The sequence below is a fragment of the Mobula hypostoma genome, chromosome 2 (genome assembly GCF_963921235.1).
Source record: "Mobula hypostoma chromosome 2, sMobHyp1.1, whole genome shotgun sequence".
NCBI lineage: Eukaryota > Metazoa > Chordata > Chondrichthyes > Myliobatiformes > Myliobatidae > Mobula > Mobula hypostoma.
Genome location: NC_086098.1, coordinates 240,478,080 through 240,505,849, shown reverse-complemented (window position 1 = coordinate 240,505,849; position 27,770 = coordinate 240,478,080). Strand labels below are relative to the sequence as shown.

Genomic DNA, 27,770 nt, shown 5'->3' with positions numbered 1-27,770 from the left:
TCAACCTCACTTTCTCTCTTGAAGATGCTTCTTAAACCTTTCCCTTTTATGGCCACCTGCCCCGGTATCTCCCCATGTGTCAAATAGAGTTGATCAACGTTCCAGTGAAACAGATCATGACTTTATAAATGTCACTCTGAGCTCTACAATAGTAATCCTCACCCCATCCTCCACTGAGTCATCATCACCCCAATCCTCAGATCTCTCGCTATCCCCACACTCTGCTCCCTCTCACCTGCTCCGTCACCTCTCCAGGTTAAGATTCAATTCCCCAGAAATTGAAATTGAAACGACAACACTAGGTAAAAGTAGTTTAATATTAATAAAAAATACCTTACACTTGGAGTATTGTGTTCGCATCTAATTGCCCCATTAGAGGGAGGGTGTGGAAGTTGTAGAGGGTGCAGAGGACGGTTGCCTGGATTAGAGAGTGTGTCCTTTGAGGACAGGTTGAGAGAGCTAGGACTTTCCTCTCTGGAGCAAAGGAGGATGAGAAATGACTTGATATAGATGGACAAGATAAGACGCAGAGATCAAGCAGACACCCAGAGACTTTTTGCCAGGGTGGGAATGGCTAGTACAAGGGGCATAATTTTATGATTGGAGGAAAGTGTACTGGGCTAGTCAGGGGTAGTTTTTTTATCCTCCCCTTCACACAGATTGGTGGATGTGTGGAACACACTGCCAGGCAGATACACTAGGGGCATTTAAGAGACTCTTAGATAGGCACATAGATGAAACAAAATGGAGGGCTATGTGGGAGGGAAGGGTTCGATTGATCTTACAGTAGGTTAAAGAGCTAGCACCACATTGTGGGCTGAAGGGCCTATACTGTCCTTTGTCCAACCTGCTGAGTACTCCCTGTGATTTCTGTTTATACTTCTGCGTCAAGTGTACACCGCAGATACCGTGTACCCTACACTGTAGGGTGACGTGCACCTCCCCAAAAATGTAACTCACACGTCGCAGTGACATAGACCGCAACAACTGTGATTGGTTCGCTTGGTAGCATTGCATTTCCGGTTGCTTTTCTCCACCATGTCTGTATACTGATGCGAAATAAATGGTTGGAGACGATGAACCAAATCATCAAATCTACCTGCCGACATCCGAAAGTATTTGACATCCGAAAGCATCAAATCTACCTGCCGACATCCGAAAGTATTTGACATCCAAAAGCATTTCCCCGTCCATGTCTCTCACGAAGAAACTCAGTGACATAGAAATCCCATCGCCAACTAGCGTTTTGGCGGTGAATTGCAGAGCGACGCAGACACAAGTACACATGCTCGCTACGCAAAAGTACAAATCAGGCCTACGGCGCAGCCCGTACACACAGGTATAAATCAGCCTTCATAGCTAACCGACTGATTTGAGGTAGTCACTTGTTAACATTACAAAGCCAGTGGGAAACCCGGCGGCTGGACGCGACCGGAGAGCAGCAGAAAGTTGGCGTGTGGGAGGGAGGGAAATAATGACCCTTCTCAGCTGTCTCGCACTGCCTCGCGACCGTAGTAATAGCAGACAACTCAGAACACTTACACACAAAGCAAAAAGTAACAAAAAATACCGTAGATATATTTTAAAGGAAATATTAAATGCTCTGCTGGGTACAGGTATGCACTTTTACACAGAATCCAGTCACTTGGTGCAGTACCCAAACATAAAGACATCGCTCTTGTTGCATTGAGACTTACGGCAAGGGAGCTGGGTGTAGAAGCCCAGGAGTATCTGATTAACAGAGAGGATTTTATTATTTCTTTACAGCCTCGAGGAAGGTTTTTATTCCCCTTTACACATCTGGTCACAACACTCACCACCGGGTACTTCTGAAGCTTCAGATGGGGACAGGACAGGCATTTTGAAAGGAGGATCTGTCCCAGGGCAGACATATTCTGTGCCTACAGAGGGGTCCCCAAGTCTTCCTAGGTCTCATGTCTCATTGGATACAGGGTGGGGGAGGATTAGAAGTATGGATCACTGCCCTGTTGCAATACCACAACTTAACAGAGCTGGGAGGTAGGGGAAATCGGCTAGGTGGAATGGCCTCCCCTTGTGCATGCAGCCATCATCCCCTACCCCTAACAGTCAAAGAGCCACTGTGGGTCCACAAACAGCCTTTCGGGGCTGTTAAGTGTGGTGATGGTGGACATTTCTTGTGGCAGAAGCTAAACACATAGATATGGACACACACACATCTCCCTCTCAGCTTTCTACCACAACTTGCTGTTCGATGAAAAGTAAGGGAGGTTTTATCTTCAGGTGGAATCCAGGAGGTAAAAGTCTGGCCAAAGGAATGTTGCTGGAAGAATGGTCACAAGAGCAGCGAGTGACAAAAACTCGGCCTGGAATGTGGTGGGGAGGCAGGGTAGCCCCTAACGCAAACCCTCCCCTCTTGCTCCAAAGACCCATTGAGATGGTGATGCTCAAAACTGAGGAACAGAAACTACAAACTTTTCCTCTTGACCTCGGAACAGAATCTATAAGCAGCCCGGCTTTTCCACAAGCTCATACCAGGAAGTAACAGTAGTCAAAGTTTTAAAAAATAAATAATCAGACAAACGTTAGGTTGTGCTGTGGAGTTCAAACCAGAAGTCTCAGTGTGCTCAGTAGTTGACTTGCTTTCTCCCCGACTGTCACACTTTCTCCTTCCAGTGGTAACCAGGGTCGAGGTGGCTTCCCACCAAACCGGTGAGGCCAAAGCGGACACCGTCTGGGTCCTTATGTCCCTCAGGGAGGTAGGCTTCAGTGTCCAAGGAAGGGGAGGTGAGAGGGTGGGGAGTGAGGCAAGGGCAACAGTCCAGAGGGCAGATGAGGATGGTGTCAGGACCTCTCGCTCCCACCTTCAGTCCTCCGCAGGGGATTGAAGACTAGAGTACACCAGAACATGAGGGTCAGAGTGCTGCTGGCCTGAAAGACACAAACAATGGGGGCCATGAGACCGCAGGACGTAGGAGCACAATTAAACCTTTTGGCCCATCAAGTCTGCTCCGCTATTTCATCATGGCTGACTAATAAGCCCTCCCAACCCCATTCACCTGCCTTCTCCCCGTAACCTTTGACGCCCTGACTAATCAAGAACTTATTGACCTCTGCTTTAAATATACTCAATGACTGGGCGTCCATAGCTGCCTGTGGCAACAAATTCCATAGATTCACTACTCTGGCTAAAGAAATTCCTCCTCATCTCTGTTGTACCTCTATCCTGAGGCTGTACCCCCTGGTCCAAGACTCACCCACTACTGGAAACACCCACAGGGTCAAACATCAAAGAGTGAACTAACAGGACATCAGAGGAACGTGACACGTGTGCTGTCCATGGTGTCAATTTAAACTGCCACAACAGCCAGAGTTACACAAGAGATTAATCTTTATTTATCACATGTACATCGAAACATAGTGAAATATGTCGTCTGCATCAATGACCAACACAATCCAGGATGTGCTGGGGGCAGCCTGCAAGTGTCACCACATACTCCAGCACCAACACAGCACAGATATTGGGCCCCCATGCCCAGATCTACCCTTTCAATCCCCTGCGGATTGTTTTAAACAGATCACTCCACCCCTTGTTCTACTAAAGTACAATCTCAATCTGCTTAATTTCTCAAGTGGACAACACTCCCATTTCTGTTCCATCCACCAAAATCAGAATTTCCTAGTAGCCAACCAATTTAATTCCTATCCCCATTCCTGTTCCGACATGGGCCACAGTGAGGCCACTCTCAGGATGGAGCAGCAACACCTCGTATTCTACCTGTGTCACCTCCAACTTGATGGCGATGAATATCAATTTCTACAAATTCTGTTAATTCCCCCCTCTCCTCCTCCCTACTCTGGTCACTTACCTCTTCTCACGTGCTTATCACCTTGCCTCGTGTGCCTCCTTCTTCCCTTTCTTCCATGGTCCACTCTCCTCTCCCAGATTCTTTCTTCTCCAGCCCTTCACTTTTCCACCTATCATTTTCTAGCTATCCTCCTTCCCCCTCCCCCCTCCACACCTTTTAATTTAGCTTCTTTCCCCTTCCTTTCCACTCCTGAAGAAGTGTCCCAGCCAGGAACATCGACTGTTCATTTATTTCTAACCTTCCTATAAAGAGATGGCCAGAAATGAACACCTTGATCCAAGTGTTGTCTAACGCAGGTTTTATAGAGCTCAACATTAGGTTGTGGCCCTTGCACTCAATCGCTTGACTAATGAAGGGCCACACACCTTACTCCCTCTTAACCACCCTATCATCTGCCCTATCTATGAGGGCAGGGCCAGTGTATGTACCTACATGTGACACAGCGCCTGAAGTTGTGTACCGATCCTCCAGCCGTGCAGTATGCCCACGCTCCCATGACCACCATGATGCCGTAAATCGGAACGAGGCTTCCCACATACCAGGGATTCAGGAATGTCTGGAAAAGACAAGAATTAGGCACAGGGAATCTCCCCTCAAACTTATTGTAACATTCAATAGGCTGATGCTGCATTCTTACAACATAGAATAGTATAGTGCAGGCCCTTCTTTCATCCATGTCCCCATCTAATAATGACTCTTCCCAAGACCACTTTCCAAACTCCTACTAATAAATCTATCCCAGTGGCAATTATTTATTTAATTTAGAGATATCATGGGGAACAAGCCCTTCCAGATCAACAAACCATACCATCCATTAATCCACCTATTTAACCCTACCCTAATTTACAATCTATCTACGTACTCTGGTCCCTATCTCCCTGTGCTGAAGAGTTCCAAAGATCCACAACCCTCAGAAGCGAGAGGGAACAGGTTTAAGTTGAGAGAGGAAAGATTTAAAAGAGACCTGAGGGGCAACTTCTTCACATGGAGGTGGGGCTGTCAGGGGAAATGGGGGAGGTAGGTACATTAACAGCTTTTACAAAGACATGCAGATAACCACAAGTATGGAAAAGGACTGAAAGTAAATGGGACTAGCTGAGCACCTAGGTCGGCATGAAGGGCCTGTTTCCATGCTGTATGACTCCACAAAGTTCTTTCCTGTCAGAGTTGTACTGGAGACGGTTTTCATTCTCCTCTTGGCACCAAGTTCAAATTTATTGTCAGTCAACCATACACGTGTATACAGCCAAGTAAAATCTCCGGGGACAAAGTGCAAAACACAGTATATAAAGTTATGATCCAGCACCTAGAGTCTTAAAATATCAAGGCAGCACCGGTGAACCACAGTGACGTGTTTCAGGCTGCAAACAAAACAACTAAATATACCTCTACTGAACTACTATTGCTGCAATTTGCAGCCTGTAATTTCTCTTTAAGCAACATACTTTTTAAGTCGCAATTTCACGATCTTCTGAAGACTCAGCAGACTCAACTCTCGGGCCGTCACATCACCTTTAAGCAGATGAAGGTACATTGCCATGGCAGGAAGAAAGGGGGGGGGGGTGTGGATTCCAAGAAATTTCCTCTACCTAGCATTTCATTAGCAAGTGTACAGTCACTGGAGAACAAGACTGACGACCCAAGGGCAAGACTGCTACATTGCAGGAAAATGAGGAGCTGCTGTATTCTGTGTTTCACAGAGACGTGGCTCAGTCCAAACACACCAAATATCTGGAGGCTTCTCGACACATAGGATGAACCGAACTGCTGATTCAGAGAAGGCAAAAGGTGGGAGGCCTGTGTTTAATGATTAACTCTGTGCTGCTCAGACGTGGCAGTTTTGCTGCACACATTCCCTCAAACTGGAACATCTAGCAATTAAACGCGACTGTTCTACTTACCAAGAGAGTTCTGTGATCCTGACTACACTTTACATACCTCCAAAAGGCAGACTAATCAGGCACTCAAATTAAATGCTGCCATCACCAAACAAGAAACTGCCCACCCTGATGCATTTCAGTTCATAGTTGGGGACTTCCATTAGGCTTGTTTGAAGAAATCTATGCCCAATTATCATCAGCATATAACCTGCAGCACTAGGCGTCCCAACTCATTAGACCACTGATATACTACCATTCCACACCCAGACCACATTACAGAAAATCTTATCACTTGGCTGCCCTTCTTCTACCTACATAAAGGCAGAGGCTAAAGAGCAAAGCTCCAGAAATATAGGTAAAAGAGGTAGAGAGTGTGTCCCACAAAATTAGAGTCTTCTCCAATCAGAAGCCCTGCATGAACTATGAGATCTGTAATCTGCTGAGGACCAGATTAGTGGCATTCAAGTCTTGCAACCAGGTAAGGCACAAGAAGTCCAAGTATGGTCTCTGGAAAGCCACCTTATGCACGAAGTGGCAATTCTGGACCAAACCTGAATCACTGAAGGACGCTCTACAGCTGTAGCAAGGCTTGAATGGTAATCACCCCTTACAAAGTTAAACTAAGCAACATGGGTGACAAAAAGGCTTTGCTTCCAGATGAGCTTAATGCCTGATGCTCGCACTTTCACCATCCAAACAAGGAGGAACCTTCATGAATCCACCCACAGCTCCTGAGATTTCAGTACGAGGCCAACACGAGAGCATCCTTCGGGGTGGTGAACCCACAGAAAGCCCAGATGGGGTAGTCGGCTGAGTAACAAAGACCTGTGCTGATGAACTGACTGTAGTGTTCACTGATATCTTTAAACTCTCACTTCAGCAGTCTGAGGCATCCACCTGTTTCATTCAGGTTTCAATTATTCTGGTGCCCAAGGACAACATGGTAACCTGCCTTAATAACTATCATCCAGTAACACTTGCATCCACTGAGCTGAACTGCTTTGAGAGGTTCCTGATGAAACACATCAACTCCTGCCTGAGATCACCTTGAATATGCTCCAATTTGCCAACTCGCACAAAAGGTCCACAGCAGATACAATTTCATTGGCTCTTCACTCAACCCTGGAACACCTGGACAGCAAAGATGTATACATCAGAATGTTCTTCATTGACTACAGCTAGGCATCTAGTCCCTTCAAAACTAATTAATAAACTTCAAGACCTTAGCCTCAATTCTTCCTTGTGCAATTGGATCCTTGATTTCCTCATTTACAGACCCCAGTCAGTTCGGACTGGCAACATCTCCTCTACAATCTCCCTCAGCATAGGTGCACCACAGGGCTGTGTGCTCTACCTGCTTTACATTGTGTGGCCAAGCACAGCTCCAATGCCATACTTCAGCATGACATATAGAAATTTGTCAAAGTTTTATATGTGGGGTGGAGAGCATACTGACTGGTTGCATCATGGCCTGGTAGAAAAACACCAATGCCCTTGAACTAAAAATCCTACAAAAAGAGGGGGATACAGTCTAACCCATCATAGGTAAGGCCCTCCCACCATTCAGCAAATCTACGTGGAGTGCTGTTGCAGGAAGATAGCATCCATCATCAAGGACTCCCACCACCTAGACCATGCTGTTTTCTCACTGCTGCCATCAGGAAGGTGATACAGGAGCCTCAGGACTCACACCACCATGTTCAGGAACAGTTATTACCCCTCAACTATCAGGCTTCCAAACCAAAGGGGATAATTCCGCAAAACTTCACATGTTCCATCACTAAACTGTTTCCACAACCAATGGACTCACTTTCATGGAGTCTTCATCTAATGTTCTTGATTCTTATTACTATTTATTTATTTATTATTTTCTCTTTTATATTTGCAGAGTTTGTTGTTTTTTGCACATTGCTTGTCTGTCTTGTTGGGCACAGTCTTTGATTGATTCTATTGTGTTTCTGGGATTGACTGTGGTTGCCCGCAATGAAGTGAATGTGATAATAAAATACACACACAAAATGCCAGAGGAACTCAGCAGGCCAGGCAGCATCCATGGAAAAAAAGTACAGTCCAGGTTTAGGGCCTGGACTCTTCAGCAGGACTGGAGAAAAAAAAAAAATGAGGAGTAGATTTAAAAAGTGGCGGAGGGGAGAGAGAAACACAAGGTGGTAGGTGAAACCAGGAAGGGGGTGGGGTGGTGATGAAATAAAGAGCTGGGAAGTTGTTTGGTGAAAGAGATACAGGGCTGGAGAAGGGAGAGTCTGACAGGAGAGACAGAAGGCCATGGAAGAAAAGGGAGGAGCACCAGGAGTTGATGGGCAGGCAAGGAGATAATCTGAGAGGGGAAGGGGGGGGAGGGAGGGACAGATGTGCTTGGTGGTGCGATCTCTAGAGATGGCAGAAGTTACAGGGACACAGAGGCTGGTGGGGTGGTAGGGTGGCGGGAGGATGTGTGAAATGGAAGAGATGCGATTGAGGGAAGCATTGATGGTGGAGGAAGGGAAGCCCCTTTCTTTGAAAAAGGCGGACATCTCCTTCACTCTAGAATTGAAAGCCTCACCCTGAGAGCAGATGTGAAGACTGAGGAAATAGGGAAAGGAATGGAGCTTTTAACAAGTAACGGGATGGGAAGAGGGATAGTCCAGTTAGCTGTGATAGTCTGTGGGTTTATAACAGACATCAGTAGATGAGCTCTCTCCAGAGGTAGGGACAGAGAGAGATCGAGAAAGGGGAGGGAGGTGTCAGGTAAATTTGAGGACAGGGTAGAAGTTGGGGGCAAAGTGGATGAAGTCGACAAGTTTGGCATGGGTGCAGGAAGCAGCACCAATGCAGTGGTCGATGTAGCGTAGGAAAAGTGAGGGATGGACACGGTGTGGGTTTGGAACATTGACAGTTCCATGTAACTGACAAAAAGGCGGGCATAGCTGGCACCCATGCAAGTGCCCATGGCTACACCTTTTGTTTGGAGGAAGTGGGAGGAGCTAAAGGAGAAATTAAGGGCAAGGACAAGTTCGCATAAAGGAGGAAAGTGGTGGTGGAGGGGAACTGCCTGGGTCTGGTGTCCAGAAAGAAATGGAGAACTTTGGGGCCTTTCTGATTGGGGACATAAGTGTATAGGGACTGGACAATAATAGTGAAAATAAGATGGGGGCCACGGAACTTGAAATATTTACTTTGAAACTAATATTAGCACAAGTCCTCGACTGGCACAGCCTGAAGATTGACAGGTGCATGGTTATGTAAGGTAGTACAAACGTTACTGACACTCTTAATAAAACAGGTAGTATTATAACTGTGTGAAACAGCATCATTAAGAGACAAAGTGACCAGTGCAGATGAAAATGTGTCTGAGTTGGGGGAAGGGGGGGCAGCAGGGCTTTCAGAGAGGCTGCAGGTGACAGTAGGGTGCTAACCTTGTTCGTGCCCTATGAACCTTACACCTAGGGCTCCACTGGGAGTCTACTAATAAATTTATTTAAAGATATAGCACAGTAACAGGTCCTTCTGACCCATTAAGCACATGCTGCCCAATTACACCATAACCTACTAGCCCTACATCTTTGGAATAGAGTTAGAATCTTACAAAAGTACACTGCAGAACAGGCCATTTGGCCCATCTCGTCCATGCCAAAACATTTAACCTGGCTACCCCCATCGAAACGCTCACTGACCACAGCCCTCCATACGCTGACCTTCCACGTACCCATCCAAACTTCTCATAAGCATTGAAATCGAGCGCGCATGCACCACTTGCACTGGCAACTCATTCCACACTCACGCAACCCTCTGGGACCAAGAAGTTTCCCCCCACGTTCTGTATTGGAGGGGTCGTGACGGTCATGTGACAGCACTGCCCATTTACCTGGTCGGAAGACACGCCACCTGCCAATCAAGGTTTGACCCCTCCTCACCCATCAATGCACACCTAAGCATTGGCCCCTTTAATTAGCCTTGTACTTGACCTCGGGCAATTGGCCTTTGTAATCAGCTTAACCCTGCTGGCACCGAGCCATTGGCTTCCCTGTGCATCACCTGGGACAGACTCATCAGCCCTGCTGCACTGCGAAGGGAGCCTCGTGTGCTTGACCCTCTCTCTTCTTTGCTACCTCCGAGGCACCACCCTGCCGTTGGTGAGTTGTGCATTGAATAGGGTGAGGGGTGTGGGTATTGTCCCCAAGCAGACGAGCCGTGCCCACACAGAGTCAAGGGTGTCAGGTACTCGAATTGACTTTTCCCTTGGCGGGGGTGGGGGGGGGTGTCTCTGTGTGTGTGTGTTTACGTACATACTTTGTTCCCACACAATTTTATTAATTGTCCATGTCTGTTTTATTGCTGATCCGACTACTGTAAATTGTGTGCGTGCGAGTAACACACATCAAAGTTGCTGGTGAACGCAGCAGGCCAGGCAGCATCTGTAGGAAGAGGCGCAGTCGACGTTTCGGGCCGAGACCCTTCGTCAGGACTAACTGAAGGAAGAGTGAGTAAGGGATTTGAAAGTCGGAGGGGGAGGGGGAGATCCAAAATGATGGGAGAAGACAGGAGGGGGAGGGATAGAGCCGAGAGCTGGACAGGTGATAGGCAAAAGGGGATACGAGAGGATCATGGGACAGGAGGTCCGGGAAGAAAGACGGGGGGGGTGGGGGGGGGACCCAGAGGATGGGCAAGAGGTATATTCAGAGGGACAGAGGGAGAAAAAGGAGAGTGAGAGAAAGAATCTGTGCATAAAAATAAGTAACAGATGGGGTACGAGGGGGATGTGGGGCATTAGCAGAAGTTAGAGAAGTCGATGTTCATGCCATCAGGTTGGAGGCTACCCAGGCGGAATATAAGGTGTTGTTCCTCCAACCTGAGTGTGGCTTCGTCTTTACAGTAGAGGAGGCCGTGGATAGACATGTCAGAATGGGAATGGGATGTGGAATTAAAATGTGTGGCCACTGGGAGATCCTGCTTTCTCTGGCAGACAGAGCGTAGATGTTCAGCAAAGCGGTCTCCCAGTCTGCGTCGGGTCTCACCAATATAAAAAAGGCCACATCGGGAGCACCTGACGCAGTATATCACCCCAGTCGACTCACAGGTGAAGTGTTGCCTCACCTGGAAGGACTGTTTGGGGCCCTGAATGGTGGTAAGGGAGGAAGTGTAAGGGCATGTGTAGCACTTGTTCCGCTTACACGGATAAGTGCCAGGAGGGAGATCAGTGGGGAGTGATGGGAGGGACGAATGGACAAGGGAGTTGCATAGGGAGCGATCCCTGCGGAATGCAGGGGGAGGGGAGGGAAAGATGTGCTTAGTGGTGGGATCCCGTTGGAGGTGGCGGAAGTTACGGAGAATAATATGTTGGACCCGGAGGCTGGTGGGGTGGTAGGTGAGGACCAGGGGAACCCTATTCCTAGTGGGTTGGCGGGAGGATGGAGTGAGAGCAGATGTACGTGAAATGGGGGAGATGCGTTTAAGAGCAGAGTTGATAGTGGAGGAAGGGAAGCCCCTTTCTTTAAAAAAAAGGAAGACATCTCCCTCGTCCTAGAATGAAAAGCCTCATCCTGAGAGCAGATGCAGCGGAGACGGAGGAATTGCGAGAAGGGGATGGCGTTTTTGCAAGAGACAGGGTGAGAAGAGGAATAGTCCAGATAGCTATGAGAGTCAGTAGGCTTATAGTAGACATCAGTGGATAAGCTGTCTCCAGAGACAGAAAGATCTAGAAAGGGGAGGGAGGTGTCGGAAATGGACCAGGTAAACTTGAGGGCAGGGTGAAAGTTGGAGGCAAAGTTAATAAAGTCAACGAGTTCTGCATGCGTGCAGGAAGCAGCGCCAATGCAGTCGTCGATGTAGCGAAGGAAAAGTGGGGGACAGATAACACACATCAAAGTTGCTGGTGAATGCAGCAGGCCAGGCAGCATCTGTGGGAAGAGGTGCAGTCTTCTTCACCTGTGAGTCGACTGGGGTGATATACTGCGTCCGGTGCTCCCGATGTGGCCTTCTACATATTGGCGAGACCCGACACAGACTGGGAGACCGCTTTGCTGAACATCTACGCTCTGTCCGCCAGAGAAAGCAGGATCTCCCAGTGGCCACACATTTTAATTCCACATCCCATTCCCATTCTGACATGTCTATCCACGGCCTCCTCTACTGTAAAGACGAAGCCACACTCAGGTTGGAGGAACAACACTTTATATTCCACCTGGGTAGCCTCCAAGCTGATGGCATGAACATCGACTTCTCTAACTTCCGCTAAGGCCCCACCTCCCCCTCGTACCCCATCTGTTACTTATTTTTATGCACACATTCTTTCTCTCACTCTTTTTCTTCCTGTCCCTCTGAATATACCTCTTGCCCATCCTCTGGGCCCCCCCCCGCCTTTCTTCCTGGACCTCCTGTCCCATGATCCTCTCGTATCCCCTTTTGCCAATCACCTGTCCAGCTCTTGGCTCTATCCCTCCCCCTCCTGTCTTCTCCTATCATTTTGCATCTCCCCCTCCCCCTCCAGCTTTCAAATCCCTTACTCACTCTTCCTTCAGTTAGTCCTGACGAAGGGTCTCGGCCTGAAACGTCGACTGCGCCTCTTCCTACAGATGCTGCCTGGCCTGCTGCATTCACCAGCAACTTTGATGTGTGTTCTTTATGTGCGTGCGAGTGTTGCTTCTGTTGTCATTTTCCAATGTTTTCCTTCTGTAAATAAAATCCTTTACTACCAAGGCTGCGTGTCCAGAGTCCTTGTCCATGAGACTTATTGAATCTATTTCCTCACTTACATGTTCAAATTAACTTTTCACCTTTCACCCTTAACCCATGACCTCTAGCTGTAGTCCCACCCAACTCTAGGGTAAATGCAATAGACTTTTCTAATATATATAATATATATATATTACACACACACACACATATACATATAATATACATACATACTACACACACACTACACATATACATACACACACACATACACATACACACACAAAAGACAACCTCCACAGATGCTTGGCAATGAATTCCACAGATTCATCTACTCTCTGGCTAAAGAAATTCTTCCTAATCTCTGTTCTAAAAGGACACCCCTCTGTTCTGAGGCTGTGTCCTCTAGTACTGGACTCTCCCACCATTGGAAACATCCTATCCACTCTGTCAAGGCCTTTCACCATTCGATAGGTTTCAATTAGGTTACCCCTCATTCTTCTGCATTCTAGTGAATACAGGCCGAGAGTCATCAAACACTCTTCACATGACAAGCTGTTTAATCCTGGAATCATTTTTGTGAACCTCCTTTGAACCCTCTCCAGTTTCAACACATCGTTTCCAAGACAAGGGGCCCAAAACTGCTCACAAAACTCCAAGTGAGGCCTCACCAGTGCTTTATAGAGTCTCAACATTACATCCTTGCTTTTATGTTCTAGTCCTTTTGAAATGAATGCTAAGGTTGCATTTGCCTTCCTCACCACAGACTCAACCTGTAAATTAACCTTTAGAGAATTCTGCACAAGGACTCCCAATTCCCTTTGCGCCTCAGATTTTTGTACTTTCTCTCCATTTAGAAAATAGTCAACCCTTTCATTTCTTCTACCAAAGTGCATGACCATACACTTCCTGTCACTGTATTCCATCTGCCATTTATTTGTCCTTTCTCCTAATCTGTTTTAAGTCCTTATGTAGCTTCCCCATTTCCCCAAATCTGCCTGCTCCTCCACTTATCTTCATGTTATCTGCAAACTTTGCAACAATGCCATCAATTTCATCATCCAAATCATTGACATTTAATGTAAAGAGAACCGGTCCCACATAAACCCCTGTGGAACATCACTAGTCACCAGCAGCCAACTGGAAAAGGCTCCCTTTTCCACCATTCTTTGCCTGCTGCCAATCATCTATGCTAGAATCTTTACTGTAATACTATGGGCTCATAGCTTGTTAAGCAGCCTCATGTGTGGCACTTTGTCAAAGGCCTTCTGAAAATCCAAGTATATAACGTCAATCAATTTTCCTTCATCTATCCTGCTTGTTATTTCCTCAAAAAAAATTAAATGTCCCTTGAGGAAACCATGTGGACTATGGCCTATTTTATCATGTACTTCTAAGTCCTTAACAATGGATTCCAATGTCTTCCCGACCACTGAGGTCAAAACTGGCCTACAGTTTTTTGGTTTATTTTCAGCACCTTTCTTAAACAGCGGAACAACACTGGCTACCCTCCAATCCTCTAGCACCTCACCTGTTGCCAAGAATGATCTAGGGCCCCGGCAGTTTCTGCACTAGCCTCCCACAGGATCTGAAGGGATACCTTGACGTGCACCGGAGATTTATCCACCCTAATTTGCCTCAAGACAGTAAACACCTCCTCCTCTGCAATCTGTAGAGGATCCACGACCTCTATAGACTGTGTCCGTCTCCCGAGTAAATACAGACGCAAAAAAGAAAAGAAAAAATCCATTTAAGATCTTCCTGCATCTCTTTTGGCCCCACACATGGATTCCCATTCCGACCATCCAGAGGACCAATTTTGTCCCTTACAATCTTTTTGCTCTTAACATAGCTGTAGAATTCTTTAGGATTCTCCTTCACCTTGTCTGCTAAGGCAACTTCATGCCTTCTTTTAGCCCTTCTTTAAAACTCAGGAGGCTCCCAGAGTGACTGAGGCCAGTAATTGGGAGTTAAAGGCTAGGGTGTTCAGAGGGACAAATTTAGACAGTTGTATTATACCCTAACACAAGAGATTTTGTAGATGCTGGAAACCCAGAGCAATACGCAAATTGCTGGAGGAACTCAGTAGTTCCAGCAACATCTATAGAAATGGATAAACAGTTAATGCTTCAGCATCCTGAAGTTATGGCCTAAAGCATGGACTGTTTACTCCCTTTCATGAATACTGTCTGACCTGCTGAGCGTGTCCGTGCGCACGCTGCTCTGTATCGTACCCTGTAACGAGGGGAGCCATCCAACTGCACTGCTCACCAAACTATAAACATCAGAGTACCAGTTAGAGCAGTCAGCTCACGCCAGATACTTGGACGATCTCTGTCAGTCAGGGTGAGGGAGGATGGGGTGGGGTGGGGCACGAACCCAGAACTCACCAGGCCAGAGGTCAGCATGTGGCTGGAAACGATCACAGCCAGCACCAGCCACTTCCCTTTCTCACAGGCGTCGAAGAACACCACTCCCCAGAACGTGTGCAGCAGGACCAAAGCCATGGTAAAGAATGCTAAGGGGGGTAGGCAGAAATCACACAGTTACACCGAGTTTCTCCCATTCGTTTTCTCTCTTCCCCCTCTCCTGGACAGTAAAACAAACAGGAGCCAAGCATACCAAACCTAGTCATAGAGCCACAGTGAAGAATGCTACGGGGGTAGGCAGGAATCACAGTTAGACTGCAACCAGCTGCTCCTCTCCCTGGGCAGTAAAACAAACAGGAGCCAGGCGTACCAAACCTCCCCATCTCTCAGAGATGGGCAGCACAGAAGCAGGCTTTTGGGCCCACCTACTCTTGCTGATCATCGATCAATTATCAACTCCTCCCCCTGGGCAGCATTTAACAGCACTGAACCTGCGTGTCGCTGGGCTGTGAGGGACAGTGGGCCGCTCAGGGGAACCCATGCAATCAGAGGGAGAGCATGCCACTCACCTGAAGTTAGGAAGAAATAGGGTGATCCTCCATGAATCCCAACCACTCCTGGCCCCAGCGAGTCGGACAGGACGTTGATGACGGAGAAGGCACCGCTGATGACTCCGAAGGCCAAGCCTGAAACTGTGGAGACAGGAGTTGGCAGAGTCAAGAGAAGGAGGAGAGCCAAGGTACCTCAAGGCTGGAGGTAGAGAGGGAATAGCACAAAGCCATGGAGGGATTAGAACTGAGAAATGGACTCCAGAGGCCTGGGAAGAGTTCAAGTTCTTTTGTCATTCAACTTTACATGAATACCCATGAACAGCCAAATGAAACAGCATTACTCTGGGACCAAGGTGCAACACACAGTACCCACAGTCATACACAGCACAAAGCACACATAGCAATTAGAAGATAGCAGTAAAATTGATGGCTCCATCTGTCTAAGGAGACAATGAATGCACCCGGTTTTTCCGGGGTTCAGACCTGGGCAATAAATATGGAGATCCAGGGCTGCCCAGACATCAAGATTCCCCTCTCGGCCTCGCGGGTGTGGTCCAAAGGAATACGGAGCAGTACATTTGGCAACAGCTTGGCTGCAGGAGCTGCCAGGAGGTGACGTGATACGTCATCCAACCGCCCTAGGGGCTCCATTCTGGATTTGTGTAGGGTTTACTCCTTCGCCTTCTCTTCTCCCGAAGATCCCCACAAGGCAGTGGGATCCGTAACCCTGCATAGGGGCCCATACCGGGTACTGTCAGCCGGAACCAGCTGAGCCCGGGACTTGTGTAAGGCAGGGTCGTCACGCCCTGTAGTAGTGACATATGGAGCCTCTACCCATGGCAGTAAAATACAGTCACACAAAAAAAACAGTCCAAGTCCATGAATGTTGCAGCAGTCTGCAGTTGAACACAATACATCTTGTCCCAGCACATTGATGTAGTCATAAAGAAGGCAAGACAGCAGCTATACTTTATTAGGAGTTTGAAGCGATTTGGCATGTCAACAAATATGCTCAAAAACTTCTATAGTTGTACCGTGGAGAGCATTCTGACAGGCCGCATCACTGTCTGGTATGGAGGGGCTACTGCACAGGTCCGAAAGAAGCTGCGGAGGGTTGTAAATCTAGTCAGTTCCATCTTGGGCACTAGCCTACAAAGTACCCAGGACATCTTCAGGGAGTGGTGACTCAGAGAGGCAGCATCCATTATTAAGGACCTCCAGCACCCAGGGCATGCCCTTTTCTCACTGTTACCATCAGGTAGGAGATACAGAAGCCTGAAGGCACACACTCAGTGATTCAGGAACAGCTTCTTCCCCTCTGCCATCCGATTCCTAAATGGACTTTGAAGCTTTGGACACTACCTCACTTTTTAAAAAATATACAGTATTTCTGTTTTTACACATTTAAAAAAAATAATCTATTCAATATACATAATTGATTTACTTGTTTATTTATTATGTTTTATTTTACTTATTATTTCCCCCCTCTCTCTCTGCTAGATTATGTTTTGCATTGAACTGCTAAGTTAACAAATTTCATGCCACGTGCCGGTGATAATAAACCTGATTCTGTATTCTGCTGAGCAAACACTGGGGAGCAGCATGGACGTCATGCCACACCACCTCCAGCACTCCAGTGGAGCACACCGACTGCAACGCATCCTCCTAGGCGGCTGCAAACAGCCTAGTCCTCGCTAGGGCCGAAGTTATGCAGCTTCCCTGCCGTCTGCCAATAAACCAATTCCACACCACCAATGTTGAACAGGGTCTCGTGATCACAACAAAAATGAATAAGACAATCACCCGCCATTAGACTGCACGCCCTTCACAAACGGACGCCTGTCGCAGGCAGCATCATGGTCCGCAACAGTTTCTCTGCTAATAAGCGGCAAGCAACTCGCTGATGGAGTAAACCCATGATTCTTAATGGCGAACAGGGTCTTGAGATCATAAAAAGTAGTTAAAAAAGACAATAATACCTTTGGTTGAACCCATAAATGCTGCCGTGTCCAAGCACGTCGCCATCTTACCAGAAAGCGATATTTTCACAAAGCAAACTTAAATCAGAATCACAATCAGTTTTTTTTTTAAATAAAAATAAATTTTGCAGATACTGAAAACCAGAGCAACATAAAAAATGCTGGAGGAACGCAACAGGTCAAACATCTATGGAAATGAACAAACAGTCGGATCAACGTTTCAATCCAAGGCTCTTCATTAGGGCCTACCGAGAGTGCTCTACCGTTCAATCATGGCCGATTTATTATCCCTCTCAATTCTTCTGCCTTTCCCCTGTAACATTTGATGCCCTTACTAATGAAGAACCCATCAACCTCCACTTTAAATATACTCAATGACTTGGTCTCCACAGCTATCTGTCACAATGAATTCCACAGATTCATCTCTACTCTAAAGGGAATCTTTCTATTCTGAGACTGTGCCTTCTGGTCCTAGACACTGCAATCACTCGAGTCAGGTATGATGTTCTCCTAGCAAAGGGATTATTCCCCTAATGGAGAATGTCTTTGCGTGCCTTTGTTTAACATGGGGAGCGTGATGCATGGGCAGCCACAAGGTCCTTGACAGGTCAGGGTCAGTGTCCAGTGGCACGGTGTGCAAGATGACTGGGGTGGTTCAGTGCTGCCATCATCTACCACCAGCTCCACTGATGAGGTCTTGGTTGGATTGCTCATTGTCTGGAACATCCCCCTCCTCCCAACCCCTTAACCTTACTGCCACCGGTGACCTTATCAGGAGATCCAGATGGCATTGCTCTTGGGATCTGAAGCTTCTCCACCACATCAAGGTGATGAGCCTTGGAGAAGGGTTCTAGATTGCCCCACTATTGGGAACATCTTTCCCATGTCAACTCTATCTAAGATTTTCAATAGGTTTTAAGGAGATTACTCCACCCCTCATTCTTCTGAGCTCTTCATATGATAACCCTTTCACTCTCAGGACTCTCCAAGGCCAGGATATCCTTGAACAGGTATCTTGGTTTGAAGGGCCTGTCCTTGAGCTGAATGCCACCTCAGCTGCCAGGACACAGAGGGCTGAGTGTTCTCCAGTGATTCCTGGACTCACCGCATTTGGCTGCCAGCGAGGCTCAGCAAACATGACTACAACAAGAAATGTGAGGCATTGATCGTGTGGATAGTCAGAGGCTTTTTTCCAGGGCTGAAATAGCTAGCATGAGAGGGTTAGGGTTAGGCTTTAAGGCGCTTAGAAGTAGGTACAGAGGAGATGTCAGAGGCAAGTTTTTTTTGAAAAAATAAACACAGGGTGGTGAGTGCGTGAAGTGGACTGCCAACGGCGTTGGTGACAAATAGGGTCTTTTAAGAGACTCCCAGATGGATGCATGGAGCTTAGAAAAACAGAGGACTATGGGCAAGCCCAAGTAGTTCTAAGGCAAGGTCATGTTTGGCACAGCTTTGTGGGCCGAAGGGCCTGTATTGTGCTGTATGTTTTCTATGTTTCTAACTCCATTGCTACACAATGGCCCAGTATTGCGTTGGAGAGATCTTACCGTATGCCATCTGGCCAATGGAGATGGGAGATCGTCCGTCTTCACTTAAAGCCACCAGTCCCTGATCAGCTTTCCTGTTGACCAGAGAAACACCAATGAAAAATTCTAGATTTTAGCATTGCTGGTTATCGTGATGCACAGGACTTGAACAACAGAACTACTGGACCAAATGGCAGCACCGATGCTAGCATTATTGATGTTTCTAATAGTGGGGAGAGTCTAGGACCAAAAGGCATAGCCTCTGAATACAAAAACATCTCTTTACAATGGAGATTAGGAGGAATTTCTTTAGCCAGAGGGTGGCAAAACTGTGGAATTCATTGCCACAGGCAGCTGTGGAGGCCAGATCATTAGGCATATTTAAGACGGTAGTTGATAAGTACTTGGTTAGTCAGGCTGCCAAAGGTTACCAGGAGAAGGCAGGAGAATGCGGTTAATGGGGATAATATATCAGCCATGATGGAGTGACAGGGCAGATTCGACAGGCCGAATGGCTTGGCCCCAGTGACACTCATTAATTTTTGCACCGCAGGAAAAAAAAACCCCTATCTGCCTGCATCACAGCTTGGTATGGCAACTACTCTGACCAAGACCACTAGAAACCGCAGAGAGTTGTCAACTCAATCTTGTAAAGCAGCCTCCCCCCTCCACTGACCCTGCCTACACTTCCTGCTGCCTCAGCTAAGCATGAAGGACCCCATCCACCCAGATCATTCTCCCTTCTCCCCTCTCCCATCAGGCAGAAGATACAAAAGCTTTAAAAATAAGTACCACCAGGCTCCAGGATAGTTTCTATCAGAGTAGCCAATTGGATTCAAATCCCTCTAAACACTTCCTATCTGTGTACCTGTCCAAGCGCCTTTTAATTTACTAATGTATCTGCCACAACCACTTGTTCTGACAGTTCATTCCAGATACTGACCATCCGCTGGGTGAAGAAGTTGCCCTTCAGGTTCCTATTAAATCTCTGCTCTCCCTCTTGAACACACATAAAAGTTGCAGGCCAGGCAGCATCTCTAGGAAGAGGTACAGTCGATGTTTCAGGCCAAGACCCTTCATCAGGACCTGAACTCTCGGCCTAAAACGTCGACTGTACCTCTTCCTAGAGATGCTGCCTGGCCTGCTGCATTCACCAGCAACTTTTGTGTGTATTGCTCGAAATTCCAGCATCTGCAGATTTCCTCGTCTCCCTCTTTAAACCTGTTCCTTCCAATTCCTGAATCAGAATCAGGTTTAATGTCACCAGCATGTGTCACAGAGCAGACTCGATGGGCCAAATGGCCTAATTCTGCTCCCATGCCTAATGGTCTCTCAGACCACACCCTCCCACTAACATTTCCTGTAATCCATTTCCATCAGCCCTATCCAGGCTCTATCCCTCAATCACACACAGACACACAACCACAAATTAACCCGTCAACCCTGCATGGCGGTGGGATGTGGGAGGAACCCAGAGCACCATGGAGGAAGCCCACCCAGTCACAGGGAGAGTGTGCAAACGTCACACTGACAGCACCAGGATTGAAAATGGAGTGATTGCATCAAAGGAGGATGAGAGAGGCGTCTTGATAGAGTGTACAAGATGCAAAGATCAATTAGAGAGCCAGAGAATTTTTCACAGGGCAGAAATGAGGGGTGGAGGGGGGGGGCATAGTTTTAAGGTGATTGGAAGAAGGCACAGGGGGAATATCAGAGGCAAGTTGTTTTTTAAAACAAGTGCACACAGAGTGTTGGGTGCCAGGAGTGGTGGTACAGGTAAATACATTAGGGACTTTAAAGAGTCTCTTAGCACGTGGATGATAGAAAAATGGAGGGCTACGTAGGAGGAAGGGTTAAATTCTTCTTAAAGCAGTTGTAAAGATAGGCACAACAATGTGGGCCGAAAGGCCTGCACTGTACCGTGGTGTTTAACTTTTATGCTAAAGATCCCAGAGACATCCCCTTAACCCTGGTGGATCATTACTGGTGTCTCACCTGGAGGTGGGTGACACAGACACACAGATGCACTCAGGGTACTTTTTTATCTATTATAGATAAGTTGGACCCACTCTGATCTGAACTTACTTGAGCAGCTTGTAGTAGGCGAAGCGGAAGGCTTCCTGGAAGAGGACGGAGACGCCGGCGCCCATGAACAGTAACCCACGCTGCACGCTGGCATTGTCCTTATTGCTGAGCTGAACGGCAATGAACCAGAGCAGGGAGGAGAGGAGCAAGGACACCAGCCAGAAGAATGACCTATGGGTGAAAAGAGCATAGTTAGCACTAAGGTACACATCAGTCACAACGACCAGGCTGGTCACATTCAAAGGTGAACATAAAGGGACAGAGTGGAGGCCGATCTCCTTGAGATGGTTCTGTTGTGATGATCCAGTCTTGGTCTTGACACCACCAGCTCATTCTCCACCACTGGGCAGCCATCTTTACAACTAAGGAACATTTCAACACTCAAGTACACTAGGATCAGTGAAGGTGACATGACAAACCAAAGGGCTCACTTCCATGGCACATGACCAGAGGACATCCATTCAAAGTGAGCACCAGGGGAGGGGGGGTCATTTAAAGATGCATGCACAAACCTTTTCAAAGAAAAGGTAAAGTGTGCTGGAAGCAGATATAACAGTGGCAATTAAAAGGCATTTAGACGGACATACAAATATGCAGGGAACAGACAGACATGCATCTTGTACCGGGAGAACCAGAGACTTGGGGTCATGTCTAGTGCAAACATCATGGGCTGAAGGACCTCTCCCTATGCTGGACACTCTATTACTAGGATCAAGGGAGATGCAAGTAGGCTCCCAGTAAAAGAAGGCAATTGTGTAGAACAAAAATATCTCTGATGGGATGAGTGGGAATGGCTAAATGGAGACAAGAACAGCAAATGAAGATTTGTTTTCTCTTGGAAAGGTCTAAGAAATTATTTGCACTATGAAAATGGTGAGACTGGACCGATGGTCACAAACACAAGAGATTCTGCAGATGCTGAAAATCCAGAATAACAAACAAAACACTGGAGGAACTCAGTAAGTCAGGCAGCATCTATGAAAATGAATAGTCAACATCTTGGGCCAAGATCCTTCATCAGGACTGAAAAGGAACCGGGGGGCCGGGGGGAGATGCCAGAATAAAAAGGCAGAGAGAGGGAAAGGAGGACAAGATAGAAGGTGAATGGTAAAGCCAGGTGGGTGCGGAAGTGGGGGGGGGGGGCGTGAAGCAAGAAGCTGAGAGGTGAGAGGAGGAAAAGGCAAAGAACTGGAGAAAAAGGAATCTGATAGGAGAGGAGAATGGACCATGGGAAAAAGGGAAGGAGGACGGAGGTGATAGGCAAGTAAGGAGCGGTGGAAAGAGGCCGGAGTGTTGAACTGAAGAGGAGGAAAGGGGAAGGGAAACAAAAAAAAAATTAGAAGTTGGAGAAACCAATGTTCATGCCATCAGATTGGAGGTTACCTTGACCGAACAGGAGGCGTTGCTCTTCCAACCCGAGAGTGGACTCACTATGGCAGAAGGCCATGAACTGATGTGTCAGAACAGGAATGAGAATAAAATGGTTGGCTATCTGGAAAATCCACTTTTTGCAGATGGAGTGGAGGTACTTGACAAAGCGGTGTCCCAATTTATAAAGGGTCTCACCAAAGAGGAGGACTAATAGTTTAGTGACAGAAGCAATGATACCTTATAGTACAACTCAAGGTGACTGGAGGTACTTTACAGAAGGCCAGTGTGAAATGGCAAAGCTACAACTTTGAAACCATAAACAAACGATATAAGCAACACACATAAAAATTGTTGGTGAACGCAGCAGGCCAGGCAGCATCGATAGGAAGAGGTACAGTCGACGTTTCGGGCCAAGACCCTTCGTCAGGACTGACTGAAGGAAGAGCTAGGAAGAGATTTGAAAGTGGGAGGCGGAGAGGGAGATCCGAAATGATAGGAGAAGACAGGAGGGGAAGGGATGGAGCTAAGAGCTGGGAAGTATGGAAAGGATGAGGCTTTTCATTCCAGGATGAAGGAGATGTCCTTTTTTAAAGAAAGGGGCTTCCCTTCCTCCACCATCAACTCTGCTCTCAAACGCATCTCTCCCATTTCACGCACATCTGCTCTCGCCCCATCCTCCCGCCACCCCACTAGGAGTAGGGTTCCCCTTGTCCTCACCTACCACCCCACCAGCCTCTGGGTCCAAAATATAATTCTCCGTAACTTCCGCCACCTCCAACGGGATCCCACCACTAAGCACATCATTCCCTCCCCCCTCTTTCTGCTTTCCGCAGGGATCGCTCCCTACGCGACTCCCTTGTCCATTCGTCCCGCCCATCCCTCCCCACTGATCTCCCTCCTGGCACTTATCCGTGTAAGCGGAACAAGTGCTACACATGCCCTTACACTTCCTCCCTTACCACCATTCAGGGCCCCAGACAGTCCTTCCAGGTGAGGCGACACTTCACCTGTGAATCGGCTGGGGTGATATACTGCGTCCGGTACTCCCGATGTGGCCTTCTATATATTGGCGAGACCCGACACAGACTGGGAGACCGTTTCGCTGAACATCTACGCTGTGTCTGCCAGAGAAAGCAGGATCTCCCAGTGGCCGCACATTTTAATTCCACATCCCATTCCCTTTCTGATATGTCTATCCACGGCCTCCTCTACTGTAAAGATGAAGCCACACTCGGGTTGGAGGAACAACACCTTATATTCCATCTGGGTAGCCTCCAACCTGATGGCATGAACATTGACTTCTCAAACTTCCGCTAATGTCCCACCTCTCCCTCGTACCCCACCCGTTATTTATTTATTATTTTATATATTTCTCTCTCTCTCTTTCTCCCTCTGTCCCTCTCACTATACCCCTTGCCCATCCTCTGGATCCCCCCTCCCCCTTTTCTTTCTCCCTGGGCCTCCTGTCCCTTGATCCTCTCGTATCCCCTTTGCCAATGACCTGTCCAGCTCTTGGCTCCATCCCTCCCCCTCCTGTCTTTTCTTATCATTTTGGATCTCCCCCTCCCCCTCCCTCTTTCAAATCTCTTACTAACTCTTCCTTCCGTTAGACCTGACGAAGGGTCTCGGCCCGAAACGTCGACTGTACCTCTTCCTGGAGATGCTGCCTGGCCTACTGCGTTCACCAGCAACTTTTATATGTGTTGCTTGAAATTCCAGCGATCTGCAGATTTCCTTGTGTTTGCGTTTTTAAAGAAACAATATAAATTACTTAGTCACTTAACAGAAAGGAGCAAACATTCCAAAGCACTTTCCTTGTGCATATTCTGGAACAAATGATCCATTTACTCATTTGAATGTGTTACAATGCTGTTAAAAAGTGAAACCAAGCAACACGGGTGACAGCAGGGCTTCACTCAAAGTTTTCCATGTTCGCTTTGACTGTGAAAACATTGAGGACCCATCACAAACTAACAGCCCCCAATGACCCTGTGATTTCAGTCTCTGAGGCCAACACGAGAGCATCCTTCAATCGAGAAAACCCATGAAAAGCATCGGTCCAGATGGGGTAACTGGCTGGAATATTCACCGATATCGTTAACCTCTCGTTTCAGCAGTCTGAGGCAGCCACCTGCTTCAAGCAGGCTTTAATTACACAATCGCCTAAGAAAGCAGTGACTTTCCTCATAAGCTACCGTCCAGTAGCAATAACAAAGTGCTCGATCTCAGATGGTGGCAAGAGGGTGTCCAGGAGCAAGATAACCAGCTAGTTGAGAGGTGTCGCAGCGACTACCTCACACTCAATGTCAGTGAGACCAAAGAAAACCGATTGTGGACCTCTAGAGCGGGTAAGACGAGGGAACACACACCGGTCACGAGGAAATCTGCGGATGCTGGAAATTCAAGCAACACACACAAAAAATGCTAGTGAACGCAGCAGGCCAGGCAGCATCTATAGCAAGAGGTACAGTCTTCTGATCCCTCTTGGAAGTGGAGAGAGAAAGAGCAATTTCAGGTTCCTGGGTGTCAGCATCAGTGAGGACCTAACCTGGATCTAACATAGTGATGCAGCTATAAAGGAGGAAAGACAGCGGCTATTTCATTAGGAGTTTGAGGAGATTTGATACGTCACCAAAAACACTCAGGTATTTCTATAGATGTACTGAGGAGAGTATTCTAACTGTCTAGAATGGAGGTGGTGGGGGTGGCTACTGCACAGGATCGAAGCAAGATGCAGAGAGTTGTAAAATCAGTCAGCTCCATCTTGGGCACCAGCTTCTGTAGTAACCAGGACATCTTCAAGGAGCAGAAAGGTGGCATCCATCTTTAAGGACCTCAACCACTCAACATGTGCCCTCTTCTCATTGCTACCATCAGGAAGGAGGTACAAAAGCCTGAAGGCTCACACTCAACAACTGAGGAACAGCCTCTTCCCCTCAGCCATCTGATTTCTGAATGGATATTATTCCCACGAACACTATCTCACTAGGGCACAGCAGTACCTCTAATTCCTTAAAAGTTTGCAAAGTTTCGGCATAACATCTAAAACTTTGACTAACTTCTATAAATATGTGGAGGACGATACATTGTCTGGGTGCATCACAGCCTGGTACAGAAACACCACTGCGTTGGAGTGGAAAACCCTACAAAATGTAGTGGATACAGCCCAGTCCATCACAGGTAAAGCTCTCTCCACATCTATACAGAGCATTGTCACAGGACAGCCGTGTCCATCAAGGACCCAAACCACCCAGGTCATGCTGTTACTATCAGGAAGGAGGTACAGGAACCTCAGGACCACACCACCAGGTTCAGAAACAGTTATTACCCTCAACCATCAGACTCCTGAACCAAAGGGGATAACTTCACTTGCCCCATCACTGAAATGACCCCACAACCTATGGATTCATTTTTTAGGATGCTTCATCTCATGTTCTTAATATTTATTTCTTAATTAATTTTTTTGCATTTGCAGTTTTTTTTTGCACATGATTACACCCTGTTGGTACAGGCTTTCATTGATTAATTTCTTGGATTTACTGTGTATGCCCACAAGAAAATGAATCTCAGGATTGTAGGTTGTGACATACATGTTGTCTTGCGCCTGAAAAGTCTTCACTCTCCAGGGCGCAGGCCTGGGTGAGGTTGTATGGAAGACCAGCAGTTGCCCATGCTGCAAGTCTCCCCTCTCCACGACACCGATGTTGTCCAAGGGAAGGGCATTAGGACCCATACAGCTTGGCACCAGTGTCGTCGCAGAACAATGTGTGATTAAGTGCCTTGGACACAACACGTTGCCTCGGCTGGGGCTCGAAATAACGACCTTCAGGTAGCTAGTCCAATGCCTTAATCACTTGGCTACGTGCCCACATCATACATGTTGTTTACCAATCTCAAATAGCCCCATGAAAGTCACCATCTTGCTGATAGCTGGCACCTATTAAAGCCTTAAAATGTAGCACTTCAAAGTAGTCCCTTAGTCAGGAGAATTGATACCACCTCAGTAAGTGAGATGACCACACCAGGTGAGGGATGGTATACCCTTAACACCTTTAACTTGAGTCACAGGAGAGATGGTCAGCCAGATAGTCTCCTCCCCTCTCCCACCACCAGTGTTAGAGCAGAATCACCTTTCATCAACAAAACACTTACCTTTTACCAAATTAGGTATACCCTTTAAGCACAGTGATCAATCCCTTTAACAAGGGCATCTCAAAAATCAGAATCAGGTGTATTATCACATCTTGTATGACATAAAGTTTGCTTTTCCTTGCAGCAGCAGCACAATGCAAAATCATAAAAATTACTACAAGTTACCAAATCGATAGTGCGAAAATGAAATAGAAGTAGAATTTTAAACCCCAGATAGGTCCTTCCATTCCCTAACGGAGAAGAGGACCATCTCCCCTCAGAGCCCAGGGGTGAAGGTCCCGTCCACATCCCATGCCTCAGAGCCCAGGGGAGAGTGAAGGTCCCGTCCCCACTCCCATTCCATCTCATTCTTCACAGCCCATGGGAGGGTGAAGGTCTTATCCCCGCCCCCATCCCATCACTCACAGCCCACGGGTGAAGGTCCCGTCCACATCCCATGCCTCACAGCCCACGGGAAAGTGAAAGTCTCATCCCCACCCCCATCCCACCCCTCACAGCCCACGGGAGGGTGAAGGTCTTATCCCCACCCCCATCCCATCACTCACAGCCCACGGGTGAAGGTCCCGTCCACATCCTATGCCTCACAGCCCACGGGAAAGTGAAAGTCTCATCCCCACCCCTCACAGCCCACGGGAGGGTGAAGGTCTCATCCCCACCCCCATCCCATCACTCAGAGCCCAGGGGAGGGTGATGGTCCCGTCCCCACCCCATCCCTGACAACCCGTGGGAGAGTGATTGCCCCGTCCTCGTCCCATCCCCGGGCTGAAGGTCCTGTCTGCCGAACCCAAACGACACCATCCCTTTAAGGGTTGGCCTGAGTCGCGGAAGGGGGTAGGCTTCAAGCAGAGATGTTCCCGGCCTCACTCACCCGGCCACCAGGATAATGACTCGCAGCGGGTCACCGAACACAGTGGTCAGTAGCAACGCCAGCGCTGGCCCGAAGGCGATGAAAGTACAACCGAAGAACATAGCGGCCCCCATCTCGCCAAGGCAGCGGCCGCCGACCGGACATTTAAACCGCCGATAGCGGGCGTCCAGGACAGAGGGCCGGCCCTGAGCGGAGTAATAGGGGCGCTAGCCAATCAAAACTAGAGCACCCTAACCTTCTACCCAATTGGCTTGCTAGGCGGGACGTTGACGTTACTGACGGCCTACTCAACCAATTGGACATCAGGATTGTGGCACCGCAGGTGCAAAGGAACCGCGCGGATGGGAATGAAAATAATTGATGCACGACGCAGCCACTTAGATCCCAGAGGGCGGAAACATCTGTCCAATCGTAAATGAAAGGGAATTCATATGATGGATGGAAATTTAGACCAATGGGATTGTGCGATTTC

At 47.7% G+C, this 27,770-nt stretch overlaps 1 protein-coding gene across 1 annotated transcript; it reads right to left on the bottom strand.

Moving 5' to 3' along the window:
* Window positions 1-314: 314 nt before the first annotated feature.
* Window positions 315-27,493, bottom strand: LOC134337371 (gamma-secretase subunit APH-1A-like). The gene is made up of 7 exons (XM_063032333.1): window positions 27,299-27,493; window positions 20,908-21,078; window positions 18,844-18,917; window positions 15,336-15,458; window positions 14,788-14,915; window positions 4,281-4,404; window positions 315-2,910 (listed from the first exon to the last, which is right to left on the bottom strand). The coding sequence occupies exons 1-7, from the start codon at window positions 27,409-27,411 to the stop codon at window positions 2,846-2,848; spliced, it is 798 nt and encodes a 265-aa protein (XP_062888403.1). The 5' UTR covers window positions 27,412-27,493; the 3' UTR covers window positions 315-2,845.
* Between the last annotated feature and the right edge of the window lie 277 nt (window positions 27,494-27,770).

What these genes read in the sequence shown, in the direction of transcription:
- LOC134337371 (XM_063032333.1), bottom strand. Translation starts at nt 27,411, where the DNA reads ATGGGGGCCGCTATGTTCTTCGGTTGTACTTTCATCGCCTTCGGGCCA. An exon ending in GTCATTATCCTGGTGGCCGG is followed by an intron (nt 21,079 to 27,298) that starts GTGAGTGAGGCC and finishes TTTCACCCATAG; the next exon opens with GTCATTCTTCTGGCTGGTGT. An exon ending in CATTGGCCAGATGGCATACG is followed by an intron (nt 15,459 to 18,843) that starts GTAAGATCTCTC and finishes CTGTCTCCACAG; the next exon opens with TTTCAGGCTTGGCCTTCGGA.